A 26,619-nucleotide genomic window follows, 5' to 3' on the forward strand; every position below is an offset into this window, starting at 1 on the left:
CTCTCCCGCTCCGGGCATCTGGGTGGCCTCAGGAGCCCTTCCCAGTCCACCCTTGACTCAGACACCGGTGCCCTCAGAGCTCCAGCCTGGTCTCAGCCCCAGCCCGTCCTTTGCCACCGGGTGGCCTGTGAGCCTCGGACGGTTACCGTCACTGCACCAGTCCCATCTCTGCAGCCCCAGGGGCCCGGGCACTGATCTCACGAAGCCCCTTCACAGGAACTCACCTCATGCGCTGTCCTGGTCGGACCAGGATGTTTCATCCATTGGGCCCCCTGAGCATGGAAAGGGATGGTTTCCAGAGTCTGGGAAATAATGTTTGAGAGCGAGAGAAAGGAAAAGAGGGAGAGACAGAGAGAGCTCGGTGGAAACAGAGATGAAGGTAATTAGAGCGGGAGAAGGAGACACAGACAAAGGGAGGTAGAGGCAGAAACAAACGACCAACAAACAAAACCCAAGAGAGAAAAATATAAAAGAGAGAGAACTGAAAGCGAGAGAGATGTGGAAACCAGATAAGGGCGGGGATTCAGAAAGAGGGAAAATAGATGAAAAGGAGGAAAAAGATGGAGGAGAGAGGGAAAATGAGGAAATAAGAGAGGAAAGGAGAGGGAAGTGATGAGTAGCCCTCACAGAAAAGTGAGGCAGCCAGGAGGCGGCAGCAGCGGTGGGGACCAGGGCGCAGGGAGCGGACTGTGTTGGGAGCTGGGGAGTTGGTCCACCGGTTCAGGGCCTCTCCGGCCCCGAACCCTGTCAGTGTGCACGCAGGGACACAGAAAGACTCCCCACCCTCACCCCACCTTAAACCCCATCCCTGTGTCAAAGAAATAACAATCTTCTGAAAGGACAAAGGCCGTCTCATAAGACAGGTCAGTCTCTGTTGAATGGACTCCATCTGGCCTGAGGGGCAACACTTTGCTCTTTTCTCACTTTACTCGGGACTCCTGGAAACCTCTCGTCTGCACCCTCCACCCCAGGGAGGAGCTCTTGGCCTCATCGGGGTCCCCACCTTCCCTGGCTGCGAAGCGAGAAAAGAGGGAGAGAGATCCTGAGGTGTGCACCACCCATCCCATCCAGCCCAGGCCTCCAGCCCTGCATCAGCCTGGCAGCCCCGCAGGCACCTCTTCCCATCTCTCAGTCATGGCTGCATCCCCTGCGCCTAGAACAGCACCTGGTACACAGCAGACGCTTAATCGGTAAGTGCTCACTCCGCTTCCCTGGGTGATCCCATTCAGCCTCAGAGCTAAGGCCTCGGGCTCCATGCTGGGTACCTCCAGCCCTGAACCCCACACTCCAACCCTGACTCCACCTGCAAAGGCATCCAGACAGACTCGATTCACAAGGCAACTTGGATGAATCTCCGGGAAATTACGCTGAGTGAGAAAAGCCAATCCCAAAAGGTTACATGCTGTATGATTCCATTTATAGAACATTTTGGAAATAGCGAAATTTTAGAAATGGAGGACAGGTTCGTGGCTGCCAGGGGTTGGGCGAGGGCTGAGGGAAGAAGGGTGAAGGCGGTCACAAGAGGGCCTGAGAAATCCCTGTGGGGTTGGGACAGTCCAGAGTCAGGAGACAGGAGCCTGAATAAAATAAAACTGTACAGAACGCATACAACTGTATAGAACTTAAAACGCACACAAGTGAGTCCAGGTAAAACTGGGGACATCCCGGTATGAGCAACACATCGTATCCAGGTTGATATCAGGTTTGTGATGTTGTACCACGGTTTTGCAAAATGTTACCATTGGGGAAAACTGGGCAAAGCGTACGAGGGCACTGTCTCTGTATTATTTCTTATAGCTGCCTGTGAATCTATAATTGCCTCAGTAAAGAATTTCAATTAAAGACACACACGCGTTTCCCCACCTCCACCTTGGTCCCTAGTCCAGGCCACCAGCATCTATCTCCCTCTGGACCATCCCAGCAGCTGCAACCTCCCAACCTCCACCCTTGCACTGCCAGCATCTTCCTCCACATTTCAAAACCCTCCAGGGCCGAGTCCTTGCACGGGCCCCACGACCTGCTCCATCCACTCCCCCCGACCTGCACCTCCAGCTCCAACACGCCGCTCGCCAGGCCTCACCACTCCCCTTCCAGCCCAGGACACCTGTAGACTCACCTCCCCACCTCCCCCAGGGCACCAGGCACTTCGTCTCCGTGTTCCATGTTACCTTCTCAGTGAAGCCTTCCCTGACCACCTCCTGCCCCCAGACCCACCTCTCCCTGCCCTCCTTCACCTTTCTTTCTCCCCGGGACACTTTATATATTACACTAGGCTATCGGCTGCTGGAGGGCGGGAACATTCTCTGTTCTCCCTGGGTTCCGAGGATCTGAAAGAGCACCGGGCTCATGCAGATGGTAGATGATAAGTATTTGTTGAGTGAATGAATGAATGAGTACATGAATGAAAAGAGGGGTGGTGGGTGGAGATTTGGCATCAAAGGAGTTAAGCCCGGCCCAAGGGCTGGGGAAGGAAAGGGTAAAGGGCTGGGATTGCACACGTGGCAGCTCCTGGAGCAGCCAAGAAGGACTTAAGGGGACCGTAGGGGGAGGAAGAGGCCGGTATGTGTGCAGTACAGAGGGGGATGGGCGGGGCTGTCCTCCAAGCACAAGGTCTCTCTAGGTCTCTGGGAGCAAAAGCCCAAGGTACGGAGGGAGAGAAGCCAGGGCAATAGCCTGCAGGCCGGGCCACGCTGTCCACCCAACTCCCGCCCCGCAGGCTCTCAAGAGAACCAGAAACAGGGGTTGGGGTGGAGGCCGAGCTCACTTTCTGGGGCCTCCGGGGGCCGAGGGGCCAAGCCTCAGCGGCTTCCCACCGCCTGGCCATTCCCGCCGAAGTGGCTTAAGCTGCTTGTGGGAATGAGGGTGGGCGTGAGGACAGGGGTCACAGAGGACCTTGGATTTGCATCTTAACTTCCCCTCCAAAGCCCTACGTGGGGCTGCCAGTGCTGAGAGGAGGATCCCTTCCTCCAGCACAGTAAACGATGTCCCATTTCCAAATTCCTCAAATGGCAGTGGTCCCTCTGTCTAGCTGTGTAACCTTAGCCAGGTCACTTAATCTCTCTGTGCCTCATTTTTCTCACCTGGAAACAGGGCTAATAGTTTCTACCTCATAGGGTGTTTTGCCCAAATAACCCAAAGTGCTTAGAAAACAGTAAGTGCTCAATGAATGCTGGGTAATTTCATTATTATTATGGCCCCCTGAATTCTTTTTTTTTTTTTTTTTTTTTGCGGTACGCGGGCCTCTCACTGTTGTGGCCTCTCCCGTTGCGGAGCACAGGCTCCGGACGTGCAGGCTCAGTGACCATGGCTCACGGGCCCAGCCGCTCCGCGGCATGTGCGATCCTCCCAGACCGGGGCATGAACCCGTGTCCCTTGCATCGGCAGGTGGACTCTCAACCACTGCGCCACCAGGGAAGCCCCCCCTGAATTCTTTTAAACGATGTCATTAGCTTGTGAACAGCCCAAGTGTACAATTTTGTAACACTGAGTTTTTAGTATTAAATGCATTCAGCTTCAAAACATGAACATTTAAACTGAATCACAATTGTGGAAGCCAGTCCAAGGAGCCTCAAAAATTATCCAGAACACCTCTCAACCCCTAAGAGGCATGGCTCATCATCCAGGCTGATGGCCAGGCTCACAGAAGATGCTCAATAATGCCTGCTGGCCAGTGACAGATTACGGGGGGCCACACCGGGCACAAATATGCTGGCAACCAGCCCTGCGAGCAGCCCCCTGGCCTGTGGCCTCTGAGTTCTCTCCCAGCAATGACTGCTGCCATCTGAGCCCCTCCTGCCCACGCCCCCCCAACACACACACTCCTGGGGGCACTGTCCGTGGCCTCTGGAGCCAGGTCCAGGCCAGCAAAGAGCTGCCAGACACGGGAGGGGAAGAGGCGGTGCCAGGGCCACAATGCTGAGATCCCCAACCCAGGTAACCATGGCACCTCCCAAGCGGTGCTCAGTGATGTCCGTCCCTGAAGCAGCCACCTCCCTGCTCTGGCTTCTTACTCCATGTAAAAGCCAGGATTCCCCCCTCTCTAAATTTCCCAGGTTAATTATTAGGACCCTCCAAGTAATGGGAACTTTGGCCTTGACATTCCGTCTGGCAACGTGACAAGCTGTGATGGTATCAGCTGGAGCAGGCACCTGGATGAATTTACTGCTTAATGAGATGTGGTTTATTTTCCCGGCAGAAAGCTGACCATGAATGGAGCCAAGTTCAAGAACTTCCCAGGCCCCTTAGGCATTAAAGGGATCACACTTTCTCCAGATGCCCCAACTCCAGCTGCAGGCATCACACAGGTTTCTGCACTAAGGAGGGACTCACCTCCCTCCACTCATCACGTCACCCGGAACCTGCAATCGCTGACGGGAGCTGCCAGTCCTCTGCGCGGCCCTGCCTTGTTCAGGAATGCCATGCGACCCAGTGCCAAGCTGGTGCCACACACTGGGCCATGCTGTCCCCTGCCACAGCCCTTTCCTGGCCTCTCTTCTCCCTTTTTACTTTTTTGTGTGTGTGTGCACTCCGCGGCATGCAAGATCCTAGTTCCCCAACCAGGGATCGAACCTGCGTCCCCTGCAGTGGAAGCGTGAGGTCTTAACCACTGGACCACCGGGGAAGTCCCACTCTTATCCCCTTTTCTGTCGTGCACAGGAGTCAGAAGCATGCAGCCCACCTCATAATTATCTGCTGCAACGCCCGCCTCTGGGCGTTTACTTTCTGGGGTGACCTAGAGCTCAGGCAGGGACCAGTCTCATCACTTCTGCATCCTCTGGTGCCCAGTTCACAGCCGTTATTACTAACAGTTCCCACACACTGAGTCTACGGCACACTAAGCACGTCCATGATGGAGCCCCCTGACAACTGTGGACCCACTTATGTCCAGTGAGGACACCAGACCTGGCCTGCCCCTGCACTCCCCAGAGGGAGGTGGCCCACTCGGGCCCATAGCCTTTCTCTTTCCATCTGAGGAGGGGGTGTCCCAGTGAGAGCCCTGAGGGGAGCTGGAGAGATGCAGGACTGGGGAGGGACTGGGGGCAGGGGGTACAGTCAGGGCTTGTGATTGTGTGTGTGACACAAGGAGAGACACAAGCAGAGAGACAAGGAGACCGAGACCCAGAGACACAGGGAGAGAGGCAGAGACAGGCAGGTGAACGAGTCGAAGACGGGACCAGGTGAGACACAGAGGCTGACGGGGCTGAGGTCTCCACGCGGCAGGAACCACAGCCCGGGCCCCACCGCCGGGTGTCAAATGAACGCGTGGCCCGTGGTAGGGAGGAAGTAGAAGAGGTGGGGCTCGGAGGGGACCCTGTGGGTGCCTGTCCCCTCAAGACCCAGCATCACCTGGGATGTCCTTGGGCTGGGCCTCTGCTGGGAAGCCCCACTCCTAAGCCTCCGCCTTGGCCAGAACAGCCATGGTCCTGGTGGGAGCAATGGGGGAGGCCGGCCCAGGGGGAACAGTGGCTCAGGGAGAGTGAACTGTCCCAATTCAACGCCCTCTGGTGGGATCTGCAGTGACTCTGCACAAACGTACGGGGCCGGGACAGTCAGCCCCGCCAAAGGGCGCTTTTTACCAAACGAACGCCAGCGGCCATAGGCACTGAGCGCCAGCTGTGCGCGCACCGGATTCCAGGGGCAGCGAGGACGAATGCTGGGAGCTGCAGGCGCTGAGCCATTAGCTGGGGGGCGTCTCGCTGCTCCGCTTCCCTCCTCCAGCCCACTGCGGGCAAGCGACTGTGCCTCTTCCTGCCTCAGTGTCTTTTATAAAACGAGGCCAGTGACGGCAGCCCACCTCACTGCAGCCAGCAGAGACTGAGTCATGCGCACCGAGGTCAGCCCTGGGCCCTCAAGCACGGCGACTGCTGTGTAGACATCCTCCAGGCACCTGGCTCCTCCTTCTGTGATCCACAAGCCTCGCTCGGCACCTGGAACAGGGCCCACGGCACGGCAGGTGCCTGACAGAAGTTCACCGAATAGAAAGGGAATCACGCACGCCCAAGCCCTCAGCCTGAACCCCTGTGAGCCCCATTTCACAGAGGGGAAGCGGGGACCCGGCTCCAGGCCACGGAGCTAGCAAGCAACACCGCCAAGGTACAAACCCAGGGCCGCTGGGCTCCAGAACCCATGGTTTCATTTATTTTTAAACGTTTTATTCTGGAAATTTTCCATAGTCATATAACACAAGCAAAAGCCAAGACGGGGCTATGATGAGCCCCACGTGCTGTTGACTAGTTTTGACAACGGTCATTCACCTGGGCCAGTGATGCCTAACTTGGGGCAACCTGGCCTCCAGGGGACATTTGGTAATTTCTGGACACCTTTTTTTTTTTTTTTTTGTGGTACGCGGGCCTCTCACTGTTGTGGCCTCTCCCGTTTTGGAGCACAGGCTCCGGACGCGCAGGCTCAGCGGCCATGGCTCACGGGCCCAGCCACTCTACGGCATGTGGGATCTTCCCGGACCGGGGCACGAACCTGCGTCCCCTGCATCAGCAGGCGGACTCTAAACCACTGCGCCACCAGGGAAGCCCTGGACACCTTTTTGATTGTAGCAACCAGGGGGATAGTGCTACCGGCATCTAGTGGGTGGAGACCAGGGATGCTGCTAAACACCCTACAATGCACAGGACAGACCCCACCCCAGAGAATGGTCTGGTCCCAAATGTCAACAGCGCTGAGAGTACAAAACCCTGATTTGAGTCCAGTCCATGCTCTCAACTCCGCCCTCTCCAAGTGCTGCAGGAGTTTGGTCTACACACTGTGAGAAAGGGGAGAGGCCTGTGTCATGATATGGGCACCTGGGAGGGCAAGATCGCTCTAGGAAGAGTGACCTTGAGAGTGATGCTCTGGTTAGAAAAGTGGGTATTGGGAGCTGCATTTGTCAACACTTCACATAAGACTGAGGAAATGTCAAATCCTCAGAAAATAAGGATGCCCTATGGAGAGTACTTGGAGAGGGCCCCACTGAGTGCCTCTGCCGGCACTGCCTCTGGGGAGAACCAGCCCCTTTCGAGAAGAGAGCTGGTGGCCAGCCCTGGGCCCTTGTAGCCCTCACATCTGCCTGCTCAGCACAGCCTGTAGCTCTCCAGGCCAATCCCCGCTGCTGTGATATCGGCCCCCTCTCTCTCTCCCTTGGTAAAGGGGCATTGACCCTCCAGACTCTGTAGTAGACACCAATTTACCGTAGGTCTTTGCCAAGACAGAGATGGAGGCCTGTGGGGCAACAGGCCCCCTGAGGAGACTTCTTTGAGGCTCTCAGGCAAGTTTTCAAAATCAGCGGATTTCACATAAAAACCTGCATCCCCAACCTCCCTTCCTTAAGAAAGAGCAAGGTCAGGCCACTCTGAGCCTTTGTTCCCAGCTGGAGGGGAGGGCACCTGCCTCTTTCATTGGCCACAGTCCCCACCCAGCCCCTGGGCCTCACTCAGGGCCCTACCTGATCCCAGGGTTCGAAGTTCGACCCCTGGGGCATGAAGAGTATGGGGCTCTGAAATTAAATGGGGCCAATGCCTACCTCAGATAAAATGTTCTAACTTCTCTGAGCCTCAGTTTCTTCATCTGTAAAGTTGACAGTACCTATGTAACAGGTGGGCATGAAGATGAACCAAGCTAGGGCAGGTAAAGTGCTAGCTTGTGTCAACCCAAAGAAGAGCCCAGAAAACTGGCTGCTGGCACCAACACTGTCGTAACCACTATTAGTAAGTCAAAGATAATACAGTCCTTACCCTTGAGAAGCTCTTAGTCTTGGGGAACAACAGGTGAAAACACAGATGACTCCCCGAGGTGCTGTGCCAACAGTGGAATGAACAGGGGGTTGGGGAGTCCGGAGGAACGTTGCCTGGGGGAATCCAGGTGGCTTCCCAGTGGTGGTAACATTCAATTTAGCCTTGACCGATGAATAAACATTGCCAGGCAGGGAGCAGGGGACCAGCATATGCAAAGGCCATAGGCAGTGTCCACCAGGTCCAGGGATGGCAGGACTGGGCTTGAGGATGCTCACAGGGGACGTCCCTGACAGTGGCGGTGCTCGGAGATGGTGCATTGTGTCCCTCCAACCACAGAGAAGTTGGGGTGCTCCCACGTAGGCCTCAACAGTGCCCCCCAAAATAAAAACTCTTCCTTGTGATAAGGAACTTCCTCCCCACTCAAAATCTTAACAAAAATGCAACACTTAGAAAAAAATCTGACCCCCAAACCAGCCTGCCAGGGGCTCTCTGTCCCTCCCCTGCACGTGTGCCACCAAATATCTGGAGTCAAACGAATCTGTTAACGTGTGAGTGCTGAGTGACTCCCTGAGAGCCAGTCTGGGGGGGATTGGCAGGGGGGCTGGGGACCAAGCACCACTCGGCCTCCACTGTTGCGTTAATATTTGCCATCTGCTCATGTTGCATTTTTACCGCAAGGGATGATGGGGGCAGAAGCAGAAGCAGAGGCCGCTGCTGGGCCGGGAGAAGGCGCCATGGAATCTCCTCTGCCTTCTTTGTGTTGCTGCCTTGCTAGGCCTCCACCACTGAGATAAAGCCCCGGCCAGGCTGCGCCTCCTTCCGGGAGTCACCCCTCCAGGGGGACTGGGCAGAAGGAGAGGGAGGGGGAGGGGGAGGCGGCCCCAGCCAGACAGAGCCTCCCCTTCCCTGGGCGGGGCGGGGCAGGGAGGGGGGGTCGGGTACAGAGCGGGGAGGGGAGGAGGCGCCCAGCCTGGCACTGACGACTCCTACAGGCCAAGCCTGGGCAGGACAGCTCCGCCCACAGCCTCAGCTACCTCCAGGAAAGCCCAGGACACGGCCCCAAGCCGCTGCGGAGAGAGGCAGGCATGGACACTCATCCCAGCTCTCCACGGCCTGGAGACCACCTCCAGAGAAATCTGGGGGACGGGGGCTTCCAAGGGCCATGGAAGCCTTCAGAGCATCCACTGACTAGTATTTATTGAACACCTACTGCATGCTTAGCCCGGGTAGGAAACTCAAATGCCCACAGGCAGGTAATGACAATGGGTGTCTTGGGCCAGATGGCGGCTCAGCGGGGACACTGCTCAGGGGCCGAGACCTCTGCTTTTTCAAGCGAAGCCAGAGGTGTGCATTCTTCTGTGAAATTCGCTTTTCTAAATGCTGGCAACTAATTCAAATTAAACACATGCATATTAAACATATGCCAAGCTGGCCAAAGAACGTATGTGGGTGGGGCAGACTGGGTCCAAGGACCTCCAGCTGCAACCTCCACCTTCTAGGTTGTAGTTCCTGCACTCGGGAAGATCACAGAGAGGGGAAGAGACACTGAACGAGGTCTAAGCTGGATCAGATTCTGGCTCTGTTGCCTATGCTGTGTGACCCTGGGCAAGTGAACGGCCCTCTCCGAGCCTCAGGTCCCTTTCTCAAATGATATCATTTACCTCTGGGGTTGTTACGGGAAGTCGAGACGAGGCACCGAAAATCCTACATGAATGCTCTCAATACAACTACCATAGTTGCAGCAATAGTAGATGTGTTCGTCATGCTGCTCCCAAAAGCTGAGGGCTCCTGCTGGGGCTGGTGCAAAGTGAAGGAAGACGCCATGGGCTTTCCACTCTTCCCTGGTCCCAAATGCCTCTGAAGGGGTGGGGCCTGTGGGATACAGGCCATCAGCCTAAAATCCAGAGCTGGGGAGTGTGCTGGGTGTGACCCACAGGCGCAACAGATTTTTTTCCCCCAAGATGTTTAACATTTAGAAAAATTAGTTGCTGACTTTTAGACATTAGAAGATTCATATAAAACTCCACATGCCCAGCTTTCTCCCCAAAATAGAAAAATCTAGCCATTCTCGATCCCATTTCTGCAAGGCTGCTTCTGGAAATCTCCACTCCTATAGGTAAGGCAGGGGCTCTGCAATTCGCCACAGTCCCCACCGCTCCTTATGTCTCACACTTGGCAGACACACTCATTCATGTTGCCAGATCGCCCCCTGGGTATGTGTGGGGTGAACAGGTGAGCCGGGCAGCCCCAAGGCCACAGTCCACCCTGGCAGCCTGGCTCTGTGCGGTGTCAGGACTTGGGCCCAAGTGGTTTTGCTATTAGCCAGAGAGCCTTCCTTGGAAAGCACCTGACTGTTATCCATTGGAAAATTAATCAAAATGACGCCTCGAGGGACTTCCCTGGTGGCGCAGTGGTTAAGAATCCGCCTGCCAAGGCAGGGGACACGGGTTCAAGCCCTGGTCCGGGAAGATCCCACATGCCGCGGAGCAACTAAGCCCGTGCGCCACAGCTACTGAGCCTGCGTTCTAGAGCCTGCGAGCCACAACTACTGAAGCCCATGTGCCGCAACTACTGAAGCCCGTGCGCCTAGAGCCTGTGCTCCACAACAAGAGAAAACACCGTGATGAGAAGCCCACGTACTGCAACAAAGAGTAGCCCCCGCTCGCCGCAACTAGAGAAAGCCCATGTGCAGCAACGAAGACCCAATGCAGCCATAAATAAATAAATAAATAACGTTATTAAAAAAAAAAAATGACACCTCGTGAACAAGATGTTTTGGCTCGGCGGAAAACAAACAGCGGTCTACAACTTAGTACGGCTCTTCTGTGCCCCTGGGTGCAGGCCCCGGGCGGAGGGCCTGGCGTGGTCAGAACACCTGTGGCAGTCACTTGGCCATGACCGGGCCTGGACTGAGGGGACATGGGGCCACCTGACGTAGTCTCCACACCCCTCCAAGGCCTGCGGCTCGTACAGCTAGCTCCACCTCCATCTCACTTTCGCTTCCACATATGTCTGAAACCGTCTCCAGATGTGAGGGGCCCTCTGTGTGCAGAGACAGGGCTGCCTCCTCAGGCAGGGTCTCTGGGACCCAGACACATGGCCAGGAGACCTGGGCGCCCTGACTGGAGCGCCTTTTCTCTCTTCCAGTTGGACAAAGGCCCCGAGACCCGGCAAGGCGAGGATTCCAGTGAACTCAGGGCACAGCATGAGATGTTTCCAGGCCGAGGAAACGCACTCCTAACTGTTGAACACTGAGGCTTGAAGGGCACCCATGCACCCTGCTCAGCTCTCATGGTCAAGTCTAAACAAGACATCGCTGACCCCAAATGCCAGCCTTAGCTCAGGGTAGAGAATGAGCCCTGGAAATTCCCCAAGCAAAGCAAATGTACCAAGTCCCTCCCCTGCTACGAACCCTTCCATGGCTTTCCATTGCCCTTAGAATAGTGTCCAGTCCCCCTGTGTGGCCTGAGACCCCACCCACCCAATCTGGCCCAGACCTCGTCTCCCACACTCCAGCCCCCTGGCTCAGTCCCCGTGCTGGACTTCCCGCTGTTCCTCAGGCACCAAGCTCAGTCCCACCCCAGAGCCTCGGTGCCTGCATCCCCGCTGCTGGGTGCGCCCTTTCTTCTGATTTCAGGCTGTTCTCACTCACCATCCAGGTCTCAGCCTACACGGCCCTTCCTCGGAGGCCATGCCTGGTTCTCTCAGAGCAAGCCAGGGCCCTCTTTAGAAATGACTAGCTACTGAATTTTCTTAGGATTTGGTCACTGCCTCTATTCTTCCACTGGATACACGCTTCCTGAAGTAAGAGATCACAGCTCTCCCCCAAGGCAACAGTTAGGAATGTGGGTCCATATCCTGATGCCCAGCTGTGTGGCCTTGGGCAAGTTACTATACCTCTCTGTGCCTCAGTTCCCTCACCTGTAAAACAGGGATAAAAATAGCACCTCCCCCGTGGGGTATTGAGGGTTGAGAACAGCGCCTGGTGCTGCAGGGCTGGCTCTGTCACCACTACCGATACCTGCTCACCGCTGAGGGATTAGGCAGTCCGTCTTGAACCGTTATTTAAAGGCAAAGCTGGCTTTTCAGACCCACCAATTCTCAGAACCCTCCGTCTGAGAGTTCTGGAGTCTTTTTCTTCTTTTTCTCCCCTCTGCTTTAGTGGAGGAGGCCCTCTTCATCTCACATCAAATTGAAACCAGTTTTCTAGCAAGCAGAGCCTTTCTTGGTCAAGCCCGTGTCAGCCAACTGACAGTTAAGCTGTCTGAGGCCTGCAGAGGCTAAGAGACTTACCCACAGTCACACAGCTAAAAAAATGCCGCAGCGAAAGAGAGGTACAGTTCTGAGTTAAAATCTTGGAACATTTAAAAAATCAATGTAAAAGTATAGTTGAAACCTTCTTTGCAGTACAGCATGGAAATATGGACCTTTGTACCATGAAAATATGTATGTTAGCATTAAAACTGAAGCATGGAAGCATGTACATTTTTACGTCTGGGCGCAAAGGGCCCAGGGTGCCAGGCCAGCTCTCACCCCAGCCTGGGCACTGACTGCACGCTTCTTCGGCAGCTCAAGTCAGAGGCCAAAGGCCTGGCCTTTGCGGGGGATCTCGTGACGAGGAGGTACACTCAGGCTGGCATCCCCGGGCCGGCCCAGGCCTCGGCCAGCACCAAGTCACGTGGGCAGGGGCGGCTCTGGGCCTCTGGTGCTAGGGAGGGGTGGGGGGCTGGTGGACTGCTTCCCAGCCCCACTCCTGGTGTGTTGGGAGACCCTAGCCCCGGCGCTGCACACCCTCCCCGGGCCTCCCCACTACAGCTGCAAAGTGAGGAAGAGGAGGGAGGAAGAAAGGAGGCCAGCAGGGCAGGAGGGACTGGCAGAGTTAGAAAACACACGGACCAATTTTCTCCCCATCTCTCTCCCTCTCCAGGAACTCCTGTCCCAGCTGATGGAACAGCAGGGAGGGTGGAAAACACACCCCCAAAGGTCCCTGCCCGGCACCAGAGGTGAAGGCTGATGGCCTCCTGCCTGGGTCCTGTGAGGGAGTCCCCACTGATCCCCCTGACTCTGGGAGGGCCTGGGGGCAGCCGTGAGTGGCCTATTTCCTTTTGGGGGGTGGGCTTCCACAGGAGTGGGGACAGGACCCCTCCGCGCAAGAGCCCCTGCCCCACGCCAGCTCCCGGAGACGGAGGAGGGCGGGTGGAGGCCAGAAGGCAGAATCTGGGCTTGTGCGGAGGGGCTTCCCATGCTGGGGGGGCCTGGTGTGGACGCCCAGGTGCGGGCAGCGGTCAGTGAAGCGTCCACCTCGGGTGGGCACTGAGGGGAACCGACTGGAGACAGTGTGAAATCCGGGCTTGGTGGGTTCTTCCAGGTGGAAGAAACAGAGACCCATCTGGGTGCTCTTCAAGGACCCCACCCCCCAGACTGCAGCTCCAGTGGTCAGAACCAGGGCCAGAAAGACGCAGCAGGGCCAAGTGGTGCAGAGTGCCAGCTCCAGGCCCAGGTCTCACAGGTTCAAATCCCAGCTCCACCACGTTCTGGGTGGGCAAGCACTTCGACCCTTTAGTGCCTCAGTTTCCTCATCTGTAAAATAGGGACGGTGACGAGACCTACGTCACAGGGTGGGATGTGAGGTGCCTGCCGGGTCAGGGCCCCAGTACAAGCCGTGACAACCATTATTCTAGAAGGGCCCCTCCAGCTTGCACCCCCCCGGGTGCAGGTGCAGCGCTGGAAACCCTCAGGTCTGCACACGCATGTGCGCACACTTGCCTACATTGCCTGCTCCACACAAAGCCCTCCCAGGGCCAAGATCAACACGCCGGGGTTGCTGAATGACTCACCACCCCTGGCTGGGACGCATTTCCTGGAACAAGTCACTGCAGGTAGGGCTGGGGGGCCCCGAGTCTGGTAGAGATGAGAGGAGGCAGGTCCCCGCATGCCCGGCCACACCCCGATGGGATCCTGCAACAGGAGTGGGCGGCGGACCCCATTTCACAGCCCCACGGGCCTGAGTTCCAACCCCGGCGCTGACCTTGGATGCGCGACTCTCCCCCTTCAAGCCTTGGCCTCTGCCACTAAATGAGGACACTAGTGCCAACCACAAAGGGACAATTGTGCAGGTTATAGAAAAAGACTGTAAAGTACAGAGACCAAGGACCCAGCAGGCGCCACTGTTAGGATTCCTGCTGCAGACCACGGGCAGCCAAGGTCCTCTGTCCTTCCTCCTCCAGGGTGCTTCTAAGCCATCAGCGGGCACAGCACTGTGTGACCGGGGGGCTCGTCACCCCGGAACAGTCACCATAACTCAAGGGACCAAGGAGGCAGCTCCTGACTTCACTGAAAGGCAGGAGAGACCGCATTTGGCTGGAGAGGGGGCAATCCCGGAGGGCTTCTCAGAGGAGGTGGTATTAACTTGGCTCTAAAGGATCAATAGGAGTTCCGAGATCATTAAGATCGGTGAGGCCACTGTCTAGCTGCTACTGGCCTTGGGCAAGTCCCTCACCTGGAGGCAGGCAGGTAAGCAGCACACGCCTCAGGCAGGTGTAAGACAAGACAGAGCAGTGGGTCCTGGCAGGGACCGGAGAGTGACACCCAGGCAGGCATCCCGAGCCAAACAGAATGAGTTCACACGGGGCCAGAGTGGCAACACTGCAACTACTTCCGTTTCCTCATCAGTCAAATGGGGATAACGTTCATTCCCAGCGTGCACGATGGTTGGGAAAAGTAAATGAATTAACGCACATGAAATACCTCAGCAGTGCCTGGAGCATTGTAAACACTCGAAATATGAGCCTTTGTGAGGACACTAAGTGGAGACAGGGAAGGGGGGCGTGCAGGAGGGACAGAGAGAACAGGGGAGCAGAGGGGGACCCACAGGCAGGGCCCAAGGAACAGTGAGAGACCCCACTGGGGGGCAGGACAGAGCAGCTGGCTGAGCAAGACCCCTTTCCGGGAAAGGGCAAGACTCTGGAGATAGGTCAACCAGGGCTCCAACCTGGCCTTGCCACTTGAGGCAGTGTGGCTTCAGACAAGTCCCTTCACCACCCTGAGCCTCGGTCTCCTCATCTGTAAAATGGGGAAATGATAAAAGTACCTTCCTCCAAAGACTGGCATGAGAACCAGATGCCATATACAACAGCACACAAACTGCTTAAAGCAGACCTGACGTAAAATTATCAAATCCAGCTTAGAGTGGGGTTTCTCAAACTCAGCACTACTGATGTTCAGGGCTCGATAATTCTCTGGTGTGGGGGGCTGTCCTGTACACTCTAGGGTGTTTAAAAGCATCCCTGGTTTCTACCCACTTGCCTCCGGTTGTGACAATCGCAACATCTCCAGACACTGCCCAGTGTCCCCTAGACTAGGGAATCAGTAAACCGGAAAGACAGAGGTGCTTAAACACTGAAGGTCTCTGCAAGGCAGGATCAGTCTGGCCTCAGTTTTTCCATCAGTAAAAGGGACACGATGATCCTTCCTTTCTTATAGGGAGGATCCCAGGAAAGCAGCAACGTGGGAGAGAGAGGCCTTTGCAAGCTGCGGGTTGGCTGCCCCTCTCACTGTCGCCTGCTTTCTGGTCTGCTAGAGGCTGACTTGTGCCTTGGGAAGGGGGACCCCGCCTGAATTCTGGAAGTCACTATGAGCACGTCCTTAGGTGTGGAAGGAAGGCACAGGAGGGCAGGGACTGCTTCTATTCACCATGGTAACCCCAGATGGACCACAGTGCTTGGCAAACAGCAGCACTTACTAACCGGTGGGTGAGGAGGCGGGCAGTCACAGCACCGAAGCACGCGGCTCAGGGCAAGCAGGGGCGCACGAGGGAGGCACTGCAACACTCCAGCCACCTGGCCAGCTCCCCACCGGCCAGCCAGACACCGTTTCCTGTCTGCAGAAGCCAGCCGTGCCCTTTGAACTCCTGTTTCCTGAGCCCCTCTCCCTGCTCCAGGGTCTGGGAGGGGGCAGGGAGGTAGGGGATACTCACGTTCCTGAAGGCGGGGAGCCCCGAGGAGCCCAGCCACTTCCGCAGGGCCTGTGAGAGGGCCCCGTGGTCCCGCTCGGCCTGAAGCACGTGGGCTTCCAGGAAGGAGACGTGGTGCCCGACCATCTTGACAAAGGCCTGGTGGGAGAGGGGAAAGCAGTGATGCCACATCTGCGCAGACTGGGGTGTGTTCCTGGCTACCTCCCTCTCACCTGGCCCCATGGGCTCTGGGAGAGTTCAGGCAGCACCTGCCCAGCTGGGGGCACCTTCAGAAACCCTGACAGTAACAGTGACACCTCCCCCTTGGAGTCCTGGCCTGGCCGAGCCTCCACTCGTGTCCTCTCACCTTCTCCCCCAGTGACCCTCTGTTTAGCCTCTATTTTACAGAGGAGGGAAACTGATGCTCAGAGAGGATGGACCACCTGCCCAAAGTCACACAGCAAGGAAGTGGCAGAGAGGGGACTCAGGCTGCACAGCCTTCTTTATGAAAAATGGATTTTTTAGAAATCGCTCACTTTAATATTTGATGGATATTGGGGGAGTCTCAAACTCAGAAGCTGCCAAGGGGCAGGTGACAAGCGGGTGAAGTAGGATGAGTGCAGACTGGGTGAACTGGAATGCCGGGTTCCGGCCCCCAAGGGTCACTCAGCTCTGGGTCTCTAGTGCAGAACCTCCAATTTCAAAAGAAAAAAGAAGAGAAAAGAGAATGCTGGGGTCAGATTCTCTGGACTAGAATCCAGGTTCTATCACTTACTAGTTGTGTGCCTTTCGGCAAGTTACTTCATTTCTATTATCCTCAATTTTCGTATCTGTAAAATGGGAATAATAATAATGCCAACCTTGTTCTGCAGTTTAAGTGCTTAGGGTATATTAAGAGCTCAATTAATATCAGATAACATCATTTAAAAAGGAAAAAAAAGGACATTCAGATTTTATGGAAAGTGTCCAGTTTTTAAAAACATTAGCAATAATTTCACAATTTAAAAAAGTACTGTGCAGGCCCGGTGAAACTCATTTGTGACTTCTGGTGTGCCTGTGTGTTGTGTGCATGTGTGTTTCCGCGTACCTATGTTTGTGTGTTGTGTGCATGTGTGTTTCCGTGTGCCTATGTTTGTGTGTTGTGTGCATGTGTTTGTGTGTGTTGTGTGTATGTTTTTGTGTGTGCCCATATGTTGTGTGTTGTGTGCATGTGTCTGTGTGTGTGGTGTGTACATGTGCATGTGTTTGACTGTGTGCGTGCACTGCACATACACCCGGGAAGGCCGCCAAAGGTGGCGGCTCCAGTGCCATTTCAGACAAGCCCCCCTCTGCGGACCTCCCTGTTCCAATGGTAAAATGCAAGAGATTTTCTCGCACCAGGAAGAGGCAGGAGACCCTCTCAGTGCTGGGCCCCACGAAGGAGCCTCCCTTCACTGGATGGAAAGCCCTGGTCAGCCCATCCAGCAAGGCCCACCACCACCCAGCCCTGCCTCTCCCCGTGTCCCACACACCAGCCACACAGGCTGCCCTTTTGTTCCTTGAAAACGCCAGGCCTCACCCTCCACAGGGCCTTTGCACCAGCTCTCTCCAGACCGGCAGCCCTTCTCTGTTCTCGATGGGGTGAACCCTGCTTGTCTCTCAGGCCCTGGATCCACTGTCCCCCCGACAGAGAGGCCTTCCCCAGCCACCTAATCTAACATGCCCCACGTCACTGCGGAGCCACCCCATTTCCCCGTCTTCCTAGCTCTCCTCTCCCTCTGAACTTCCTGTCTGCTTGTTCACGGTCCATCTCCCTCTAGATGTGAGTTCTGGAAGAGCAGATGCTGAGTCAGTGTTGTTCACAAGGCCACAACCAGGGCCTGGTCAGCTGGAAGGGGCTCAGCTGGATGGTGGAGGCATGAATGCATGCAAGCATGAATGAATGAATGAGTGCGCACACACGAATGAATGTATGGATGGATGAATGCATGCACGCGTGAATGAATGCACGCGTGCATGTATGAATCAATGCACACACAGGAATGAATACATGCAAGCATGAATGAATGAATGAGTGCGCACACATGAATGAATGTATGCATGGATGAATGCATGCACACACGAATGCACACATGCATGGATGAATCAATGCACACACAGGAATGAATACATGCATGCATGCATGCATGAATGCATGACTGCATCCTCAGCAAAAAGACACTGGATGAACACAAGATGGTGGCACTGTTGTGCTGCCGCCGCCCTGTGGTTCTGGCTCTGAATAAGCCACATCAAGTGTGTGTGTGTGTGTGTGTGTGTGTGTGTGTGTGTGTGTGTGTTGGGGGGCGGGGAGACAAGGAGCCACAGGCTGGGCAGCTTCCCCTGGCCTTGCTGGGCCTGCACATCTGGTTGTAAGACACAAAAGAAAGTTCTACAGTCCCTCCTCCAGCCGATTCCAATTTTACGCTCCCTGCGCTAATACCGATGTGGTGGGGAGTATGAGGGATGCTGAGGAATGTGCGCTCACGAGGTTGGAACCGCCTCCAAAGTGCCTGCCAGAGAGGGCAGCCCAGCCAGGCCGCAGCCAGGGAGAGGCCGAAACCTGGCCAGGAAAGCTGATCCGGGGAAACTGGAAAGACGCGGACACGCATCCACACAGAGAGGGGAGGAGAGGGGACAGGAGGGTGACCGCTCATCGGGACCCCCCTCGGGTCTATAGGTGACTTCTATATAATGTTCTCTACAATGAAAATGAACCACTTTTATTATCAGAAGGGAGGGAAGGGAGGAGGGAAGGAAAGAAGGAAAGCGGGGCAGGGACGAGAGAGAAGGGAAAGTCGCATTGTTTTAAAGTTTATTTGTGAGTCCTGATGCATCGGAATCCTTGTGGCAAAGGCCCCCAGACTCAGAGCAGGGCCCAGTCCAGAAAGGGTGCCAACGCCAGCACTGACTTTTGCAATCCCAGCTCCACCACTTCCTAGCTGTGTGACCTTGGGTAAATAACTTTGCCTTTCTGTGCCTCAGCCGCTTTCTCTACAAAATAGGACTAATAATGGGACCTTCCTCCTGGGGCTGCTGTGAGGGTGAAGCAAGTTCTTTCAACTAAAGCACTTAAGAGTCCCTGGCTCATAGCAGGTGCTCAGTAAATGTTAGTTTTTTTCTGGCCTGAAAGGTCACCCCCATGGTTCCCAAGCCTCCCAGCCCATGGGTCAAACTGATTTGAGAGCTGAGTGGTCTTGGGCTCCCTGGAACCCCCTGACATGTTAGGCCCTGGAGCCCCCAGTCGGCTGGGCCGAGTGATGAGCAGGCATCCCAGATTCTGGCTCTCAGCCTGTGGGCAATGGCCACCGCCATAGTGATAGCCTGTCCTCAGCGGGCATCTACCAGATGCCAGGTGCTGGACTAACACCTTCACGATGACACAGTCACAATTTGCAGAGGGGGAAACTGATGCTGAGAGGGTGAGTGAGTTACCCAAGGGGCAGATCTGAGGCCCAGGTGGTCTGGCTCTGGAATCCATCTGCCTCAGATAGGAGTCTGATCGGGTCCTAAGTTTTATTGTTCTCATGTCACATGCAGCTTAGTGGGAAATACATATTCTCCCATTTGCCTTGAAATCCATGACCCTCTTGGACTAACTTTTTCTTCCTTTTAATGGAGACCCAGTTACAGAGAAATATCTCTAGTCTAAGGAAAGCAGCAGTCCTGGGGGTTGACAAGAGGCAGATGCCACTTAGCCTCAATGTTGGGGAGACTCTAGGGCAGAGTGGGGACTGTGGCAGCCGAGAGATTCACACCCCACTGAAGGGGAGAGTTGCTTCTCAGCTCCAGCTCTTCCCAGAAAGTAAGCGGGGGTGGCTTGGGGTTGGTCTTCTAATACCTGACTGCCCAGTACAGTCCCGGATCCTGTTGGCATCTGAGTTTGCAATCTCTATCTAAAGCTTACAGTAACTGCTGGTGGGAGAGTAAAATGGTGTCAACACTTTGGAAACTGGTCTTGGCAGTTCCTAGAAAGACTTACCACATGACCCAGCAATTCCAGTCCTAGGTATTTACCCAAGAGAAATGAAAATGTATAGCCACACAAAAACTTGAACATGAATGTTCATAGCAGCATTATTCATAATAGCCCCAAAGTAGAAACAACCCAAGGACCCATCAGCTGATGAATGGATAAACAAAATGTGGTATAGCCATCCCTACAATGGAATACTATTCATTCATAAAAAGGAATGAAGTTCTGACACATGTTCCAACCTGCATGAACCTTGAAAGCATTATGCAAAGCAAAATAAGCCAGACACTATAGGCCACATATTATATGAAATGTCCAGAGGCAAATCCATAGACTCAGAGTAGATTAGTGGTTGCCAGGGGCCAGGAGTGGGGAATGATTGCTAACCAATGAGTCATCCTGTGTCTTCAGTGGCTTCCTATTCCTCAGGAAAAAGGCCAACATGCTGACCTTGGAGTGGAGGCCTAGACAACGGGCCTCCTGCTGCGCAATTTCTCCAGCCCCGCTCAGGTCATGACCTCCCTCATCCCTGTAGTGTGGCCCTCCCGGGAGCCTTCCAGTGTCCCTGTCTCCTTCCTGCCCCGGAGCGCAGATGTCCCCCGCCTCTGAGCCTCTGCCCAAGCTGTGCCCTCACGCACCCAGCACAGCTCCTTCCACTCACCCTCCAGGGGCCAGAAGGTTCCATTCCTTGCTCGCTACTTCCCTCCAGAGCACTCGACTCCCTCTAGGTCACCCTTGATGAATGTGGTCAGCAGATTCATGGGCCCCCAAAATATCCCATCCTCATTCCCAGAACCTGTGGCCAAAGGGACTTGGCAGGTGTGAATAAGGATCTTGAGCTGGGGAGACTGCCCTGGATTATCCGGGTACTCACAGGCATCCTTATAAGATGGAGGCAGGAGAGACAGAGGAGGACGGAGCCTGGGAGATGCTACGCTGTGGGCTTTGAAGGTGGAGGACAGCGCCATGAGCTGAGCGATGCAGGCGGCCTCCAGACACTGGAAAAGGCCAGGACGTGAACTCCCCCCCCAGAGCCTCTAGAAGGAACCAGCCCCGCTGACTCCTGCTGACACATTTTGGACTTCTGACCTCAAGAGCTGTAAGATGCTAAATTCATGTTGTTTTAAGCCCCTATGTTTGTGGTAACTTGTTACAGCAGCCCCGGGAAATGCTATGGTCATGCTTTGTTGCTGTGCTTCTCCTGGCTGGAACACACCCTTGGACTCTGTCTTTCTCACTGTGAGAGCCCTGCAGCGGCGCATAGTAGGTCCTCAATAAATGCTAGCAGACTGAATACTAAGGAAAAAATTGGGCTTGGGAGTTGGGCCAGCCCAAGCAAGGCAAGAACCAGGGCTACAAATCTTCACATTTTCTTTCCTCTTTCAAACATGTGGAATAAAATTCAAATGAATCAGCTATTCCAAGGGCAAAGTTTTAATTATATTCCTGCCTCATTCTCTGCTGACAAGAATGTTAATTCTCTGTTAAGTCTAGGGCCCACTGCCGGGCTCCTTGCCTCCACAGCTCAGAGGGGCACACATCCCCTTGGTCTAGGTGACAGCTATTAAATCGCAGGCTCCTCCAGCTTCCTGGTCCTTCACTGTGCAAGAAGCCAGGCACCCAAGCCAAGGGCCCCAGTTTGAGTAAGAGCTTGGGCTCCAGAGGATGTGAACTGAAGTCCCAGCTTCACAGAATTAGCTGTGTGACCCCGGAGAAGTGGCTTATCCTCTCAGAGCTCGTGTTCCTCCTCTGGGAGATGGGACGGTGAGGATACTGACGTTGCAGTGCAGCCAAGAGGAAATGAGATACCATGCACCTTAGCCTGGTGCCCACACAGGTAAAAGGCGGGTGAAATAAGTCAGCATTGAGGCAATAGGGCATGGTGCGGATTGTGGTGAAATGCAGAACACATGTCTTGTCTGAGGGGTGGCTGCCACCAGCTCTACCAGAATATAGCCTAGGGGTTGGAAATGTTCTATTTCTCAGTTTGGCTCATCTTCACATGGGAGTTTATATGTGTAAAAGTTCACTGAATTGTACACTTACTATGTGTGCACTTTATGTATTTATACCTTAAAAAATAAACAGAATAAAGTATTTAAAGAAAGGTGGGTCTAGGGTTATGAAAGCTTCTGAATTTCCAAAAGCAGCTGAAAATTCAGATTTTTATATAAAGTACCCTGATTTTTAAATGGGATCCTTTATATAAATTCATATTTGTCATATTTTAGAAATACTGTGTAGGCCCCTTTTTGGCTACCACCCCACTTCACTGGGTCTAAGGCCTGACACTATCAAGGCCAGATCAGCATCTTGGAAGAGACAACGAAAGAGCCAGAACAAGTCCGTGGAGCTCACAAAGAAAGCTCATTATCCTAGACTCACCTCGAGCTGGTCCACTTTGGCGTAGATGCCACGCATTTCCATCACCTTGGCCTTAAGGAGGGGGATGTTTTCCTCCAAGATCTGTGAGGTATCGCTCCTGATCTGCAGGGAACAAGACAGCTCATCAGGCTCTCTCTCCCAGCCCCGCGTCCTCCTGCCTGCCCTGGGGGCGGCCAGGCTCTTCAGAGACCTCGCTGATGGCCGAGACACCGAATGCCATCCTGCCCAGGGACAGGCCCAGGAACGACCCATAGTCCCGGGTGGCGACCAACCTCACTGCCTCTCAGCACCCAGACCCAACCAGGTATTATTTACTGAACTGCAAATTAAGTGTTCCCCCTGATCAAACACCCAACACCACCAGCTCCAAACTAAGTACCTTTATACTGTAAACCAGTGAACTGGACCAAATGGAAAGAATCAAAATCTCCTCTCTAAACTGAAGTCGAGGTAAATCAAGTTTTTGTTACACTGGAACTAATAATATCAATGAGAAGAGTTAATAATAATCATTAAAATTAATAATGAGTCTCATCATCATGGTGCTTCCCACACGTAGCCACTGTGCTAAGCATTTCCTGCTCATCGTGCATCTCATTTAATTTCAAGATTCTTCTGCTTGGAAGGACCCCAAAAGTGACTGAGAACTTTGGGAAGCCACATCTTTCCCTTGATCACTGAGATCGGACACTTAAGCCTCCATTTTCCTTCAGAGCCAAAAGGACCAAGCCTAACCCTTAAGTGTATATGTGTGTGTGTGCGTGTGCGTGTGTGTGTGTGTGTGTGTGTGTGTGTGTATGAGAGAGAGAGATTCCACTTCCAAGTTACCATATCCTGACCACACAGAGAGGCAGAATACATACCACTCTCAGATTCTAGGGAGCATGTGGATCCCCTGGAGGGAAGCCTGTTAATGCTGATTTGCAGGCTCCTCCAAGTCTGGTCTAGCTTGCGTGGGGTTGGCGGGCAATCTGTTTTCAGCCAAGCTCCAAGGCTGTGCTGGAGTGGCGGTCTGGGGACAGTCAGAGGAACACCAGTGGGCTACTAGGACTCAGAATGGAGTTTGAATTTAGCTCTACCCACCATGAGCTGTGTGACTTCGGGCAAGTCACTGCACCTCTCTGAGCCCTCCTTTGCTTGTCTGGACAGGGAAGCAGTCAAGACAGTCCTTGCTTCCTTGGAATTCAGTGAGGATAGAACGTTTAGCAGACTGTATGGCATGGTGTGTGCGGGCAGCTTCTGACACGGTCCTCAACAAGCCCCCCCTCCTGGTGTTCACGTCCTTGTGTGATCCCCTCCCCAAGACCACTGCCTGGACCTAGAGACTGGCTTCTAATGAAGAGGAGTCAGCTAACGTGAGACATGGCCCTCCTGAGACTAGAAGACTGTCACTCCATCTTGCTGGCCACCGCCTGGTTCATGTATGCCTCCCCCCACCCCCTCTTCTTTCTCACTTGCCCTCTCCTGCCAGCTGTGATGAAGCAAGTTGCCGTGACGGAGAAGCCTGCCTCTGGCCAATGGCCAGTGAGGAACTGAGGGCCTCAGTTCAATGATCATGAGGAACTGGATCCTGCCAGAAACACTGACTTTGCCTGGAGGCAATGCTGCCGCAGGCGAGCCCTGAAATGACAACAGCCCTGGCCAACACCTTGATGGCAGCCTGTGAGAGACCCTGACCTACAGGACCCAGCTAGGCTGTACCAGAGTCCTGACCCACAGACACTAGCACATAATAAAGATCATTGCTTAAGTCACTAAGTATGGGGGGGTAATTTGTTATGCAGCAATAGCTAACTAATACAAGGTGACAACTCAGCAAAAAAGTTTAATTTTAAAAATGTTTTTGAAAACCGTACCCATTTTCCCTCCTCTTTCTGCCTAAGTATATGAGACCTCTGGTTCTCCTGCCATTCCGCTCCCATCACTGTTCCGGATGACACTTCCCTCCTTGCCCTGGGTAGCCATTCCATCACCTGCATGGCTAAAACCAAACCCTTCCTTCCTGGTCCCCCTCCTCTGGTCAGGGCACTGCCATCTCCCTGGGCACCTGGCTCCAAGCCCACTGTCCTGAGGCACACTCCTTTCCCATGCCCTGACCCCTTGGGGCCAAAAAGCAGCCCTGAGAGGGTGGCATCTGGCACCAGGCTGCCTGTGCCCTGACCTCTCTGTGCCTCGACTTCCTCATCTGTAAAGTGGGGATCAGACTAGTGCTTCTCTCGAAAGAATGCTTTAGGGATTATACAAGATCATCCAAGTCTGCATGTGGCCCACATATGTGGCTCATTTGGCCCACAAAGTGTTTTTGTTTTTAAATTTGACTTAATTTCCAACTTTAAAACTCAAGTGGGGCTCCGAGGAGAAATGGCTGATTCTAGGGTTGGGGCAGGGAACATATAAAAGCCTGGAGCATTTCATAGTGCCAGAAAGTAAGAAAGTGTTAAAAAAAAAAAAAAAAAAAGTGAAGGATGAGGCAGGTCAAAGGGACACAAGAGCCAACCTGCAAGAGCCAAATGGCCCAAACTGGGACAATTTGAGCAACACAATAATGTAACACTGGACGATATCCCCAACTATAAGATAAATACACACGAATGTGATAGGAACAAGGCACTGAACGGGTCGCGGAAAGGGGGATATGGTGATGCTACCGCGGAGCCAGGCCACCAGCCCAGTGATGCCGTGTGGGTGTCACATGCCCCTGATGTGATGTGATGAGAAGGCGCCTCAGCTCTGGGGATTCTCTCCAGAAACTCACAACGCCGTCTAAGCACAAGAAAAACATCAGACAAACCCAAATTGAGGGACCTTCTACAAAATACCAAATACCCCTCACAGCTGCCAAAGGCATGGAAAGTCAGGAAAGAATGAAATTGTCACAGACTAAAGGGGCCTAAGGAGGCCTGACAATTTAAGGCAACGTGGTGTCTTCGATGGATCCTGGAACAGAAGGAGGACATTAACGGGAAGCTGGGGAATCACAACCAAGTGTGGAGTTCAGTGAGTAGCCAAGGATCTGTGTTGGTTCCTTGGTTTTGACAAAGGTACCGAGGTGAGGCTAACACTGGGGGAAACTAGCTGAGGGGTGCGTGGGAACTCTTTGCAATTTTTCTGTAAATCTAAAACTATTCCAAAATAAAATACATAGATATGGCTTTAAAATATTCAACAGATTAAGTGCGGATTTATAACTTCTCTTAAAAGTCAGCAGCTTTGGCAACGCTGGGCCCACGTCTCCCCAGGCACCGCAGGCTGGGCTGAGCAGCAACTGCCCCCTCCCAATGGCACACGCGCTCCCAGTTCCTGCAGTGGCCACCCATCCCTAGCGGCTCACCCCAAGCCCCTGACTCCCTCATATCCTGCCTGGCTCCTGCAGGCGCCTGCATTTGTTAGCTGGGATAGGGAAAAGGGCTCGATATCCTCCCTTGTTTTCCCCAGGCCAAATTTCCAGAGAGAAGCCCATCCCTCAACAAGGCTAAACTCGGGAGAAACTGCCATGATGCGATGAAGAACAGAAACTCATGACAAGGTCAGAGCACAGGGAATCAAAGGCAGATCTTTTCTTTCTGTTAATTTCTAAAGGAACAAGCAGGGGAGAACAAGTGAGAATCAGGAGGGACTGGTCTTAGCGACCCACGGGGGTGAAGGGAACGTGGCGGAGATGAGATTCTGGAACTCTCCCCGCCTCCCTTCAGATCCTCAGGAACTGGAGGGCCAGAGGGTCTGCGGGCCGAGCGGAAGGCCCCTCTCTGCAGAGGCTTCTCCACTGGCTGAGACTGAGGGCAGAGGGAACTCTCTACGCCTGCCCAGAAGGCAGACTGCAGGTCCTTGGGGGGAAAGTAGAGGGTAGTACTTGGAGTCTGAAACACCCCCAAACCTTCCTCTTGGCTCCCCCAAGAGCTGGGAACCGAGAGACAAAAACCAGGGTATTTAACATGGGCTGGGTGAGGAGGGGCAGGATATACCAACACCCAGGAGCATTCATCACGTGCTGGGAACAGACCCTGTGGTACAGGAATTGCTTTCTCTTCAACCTTGTTTTATAGGTGATGAAACCGAGGAAAACTAAATGAGTTGGGCAAGGTTGCAAACCTATAAAGTGGGAGATGGAGGATGCTAATCCAGGCGGGTCTGAGGCCACCTCCTAATACCAGAGGTCTGCAGACGGGTTCTATCAGGCTCACGCGTAGCCAGCCTGAAAAACCAAAAGTACAACCAAGCTAGGTGCCAAGATCTAACATTAAGGATATTTCCCTTAGAAACCCAGATTTCTGGCTTCTTGTGAGAAATCAGAAAACCCGGCCACACTGAGCCCATGTTCCACCTGGCAACAATCAGCTGGCGCTGGCTGACAACAGCCCGCTTTGGTGCACCACAGTCTCCGCCACTACCTACAGTCTCCCCAGCGTGGCGTCCGTGGCCACCTCATGCCCTGTTCACCTTATAGGCGAGTGGAAGGACAGGGACACATTTCTCTTCTCACACCCAACCCACCTCACATCATCACATCACAGGCATGTGAGTTCACGCTTATGCATACTTCTCAGAAGAACAAAGATGTCAGGGAA

At 54.1% G+C, this 26,619-nt stretch overlaps 1 protein-coding gene across 2 annotated transcripts in view; it reads right to left on the reverse strand.

Annotated features, from left to right (window-relative positions):
• Positions 1-26,619, reverse strand: part of BCAS4 (breast carcinoma amplified sequence 4) — a 61,083-nt gene that overhangs the window by 12,551 nt on the left and 21,913 nt on the right. The window contains exons 3-4 of one of the 2 annotated variants that reach the window (XM_081257337.1): positions 22,055-22,156; positions 15,700-15,834 (exon numbers count right to left, since the gene is read on the reverse strand). In XM_081257337.1, the coding sequence (XP_081113463.1) occupies positions 15,700-15,834; positions 22,055-22,156 (237 nt within the window). The remainder of the gene's footprint in view (positions 1-15,699; positions 15,835-22,054; positions 22,157-26,619) is intronic. The other variant, XM_081257338.1, reaches the window with a different exon arrangement.

This window comes from Mesoplodon bidens (genome assembly GCF_964165515.1).
Source record: "Mesoplodon bidens genome assembly, chromosome: 15".
NCBI lineage: Eukaryota > Metazoa > Chordata > Mammalia > Artiodactyla > Ziphiidae > Mesoplodon > Mesoplodon bidens.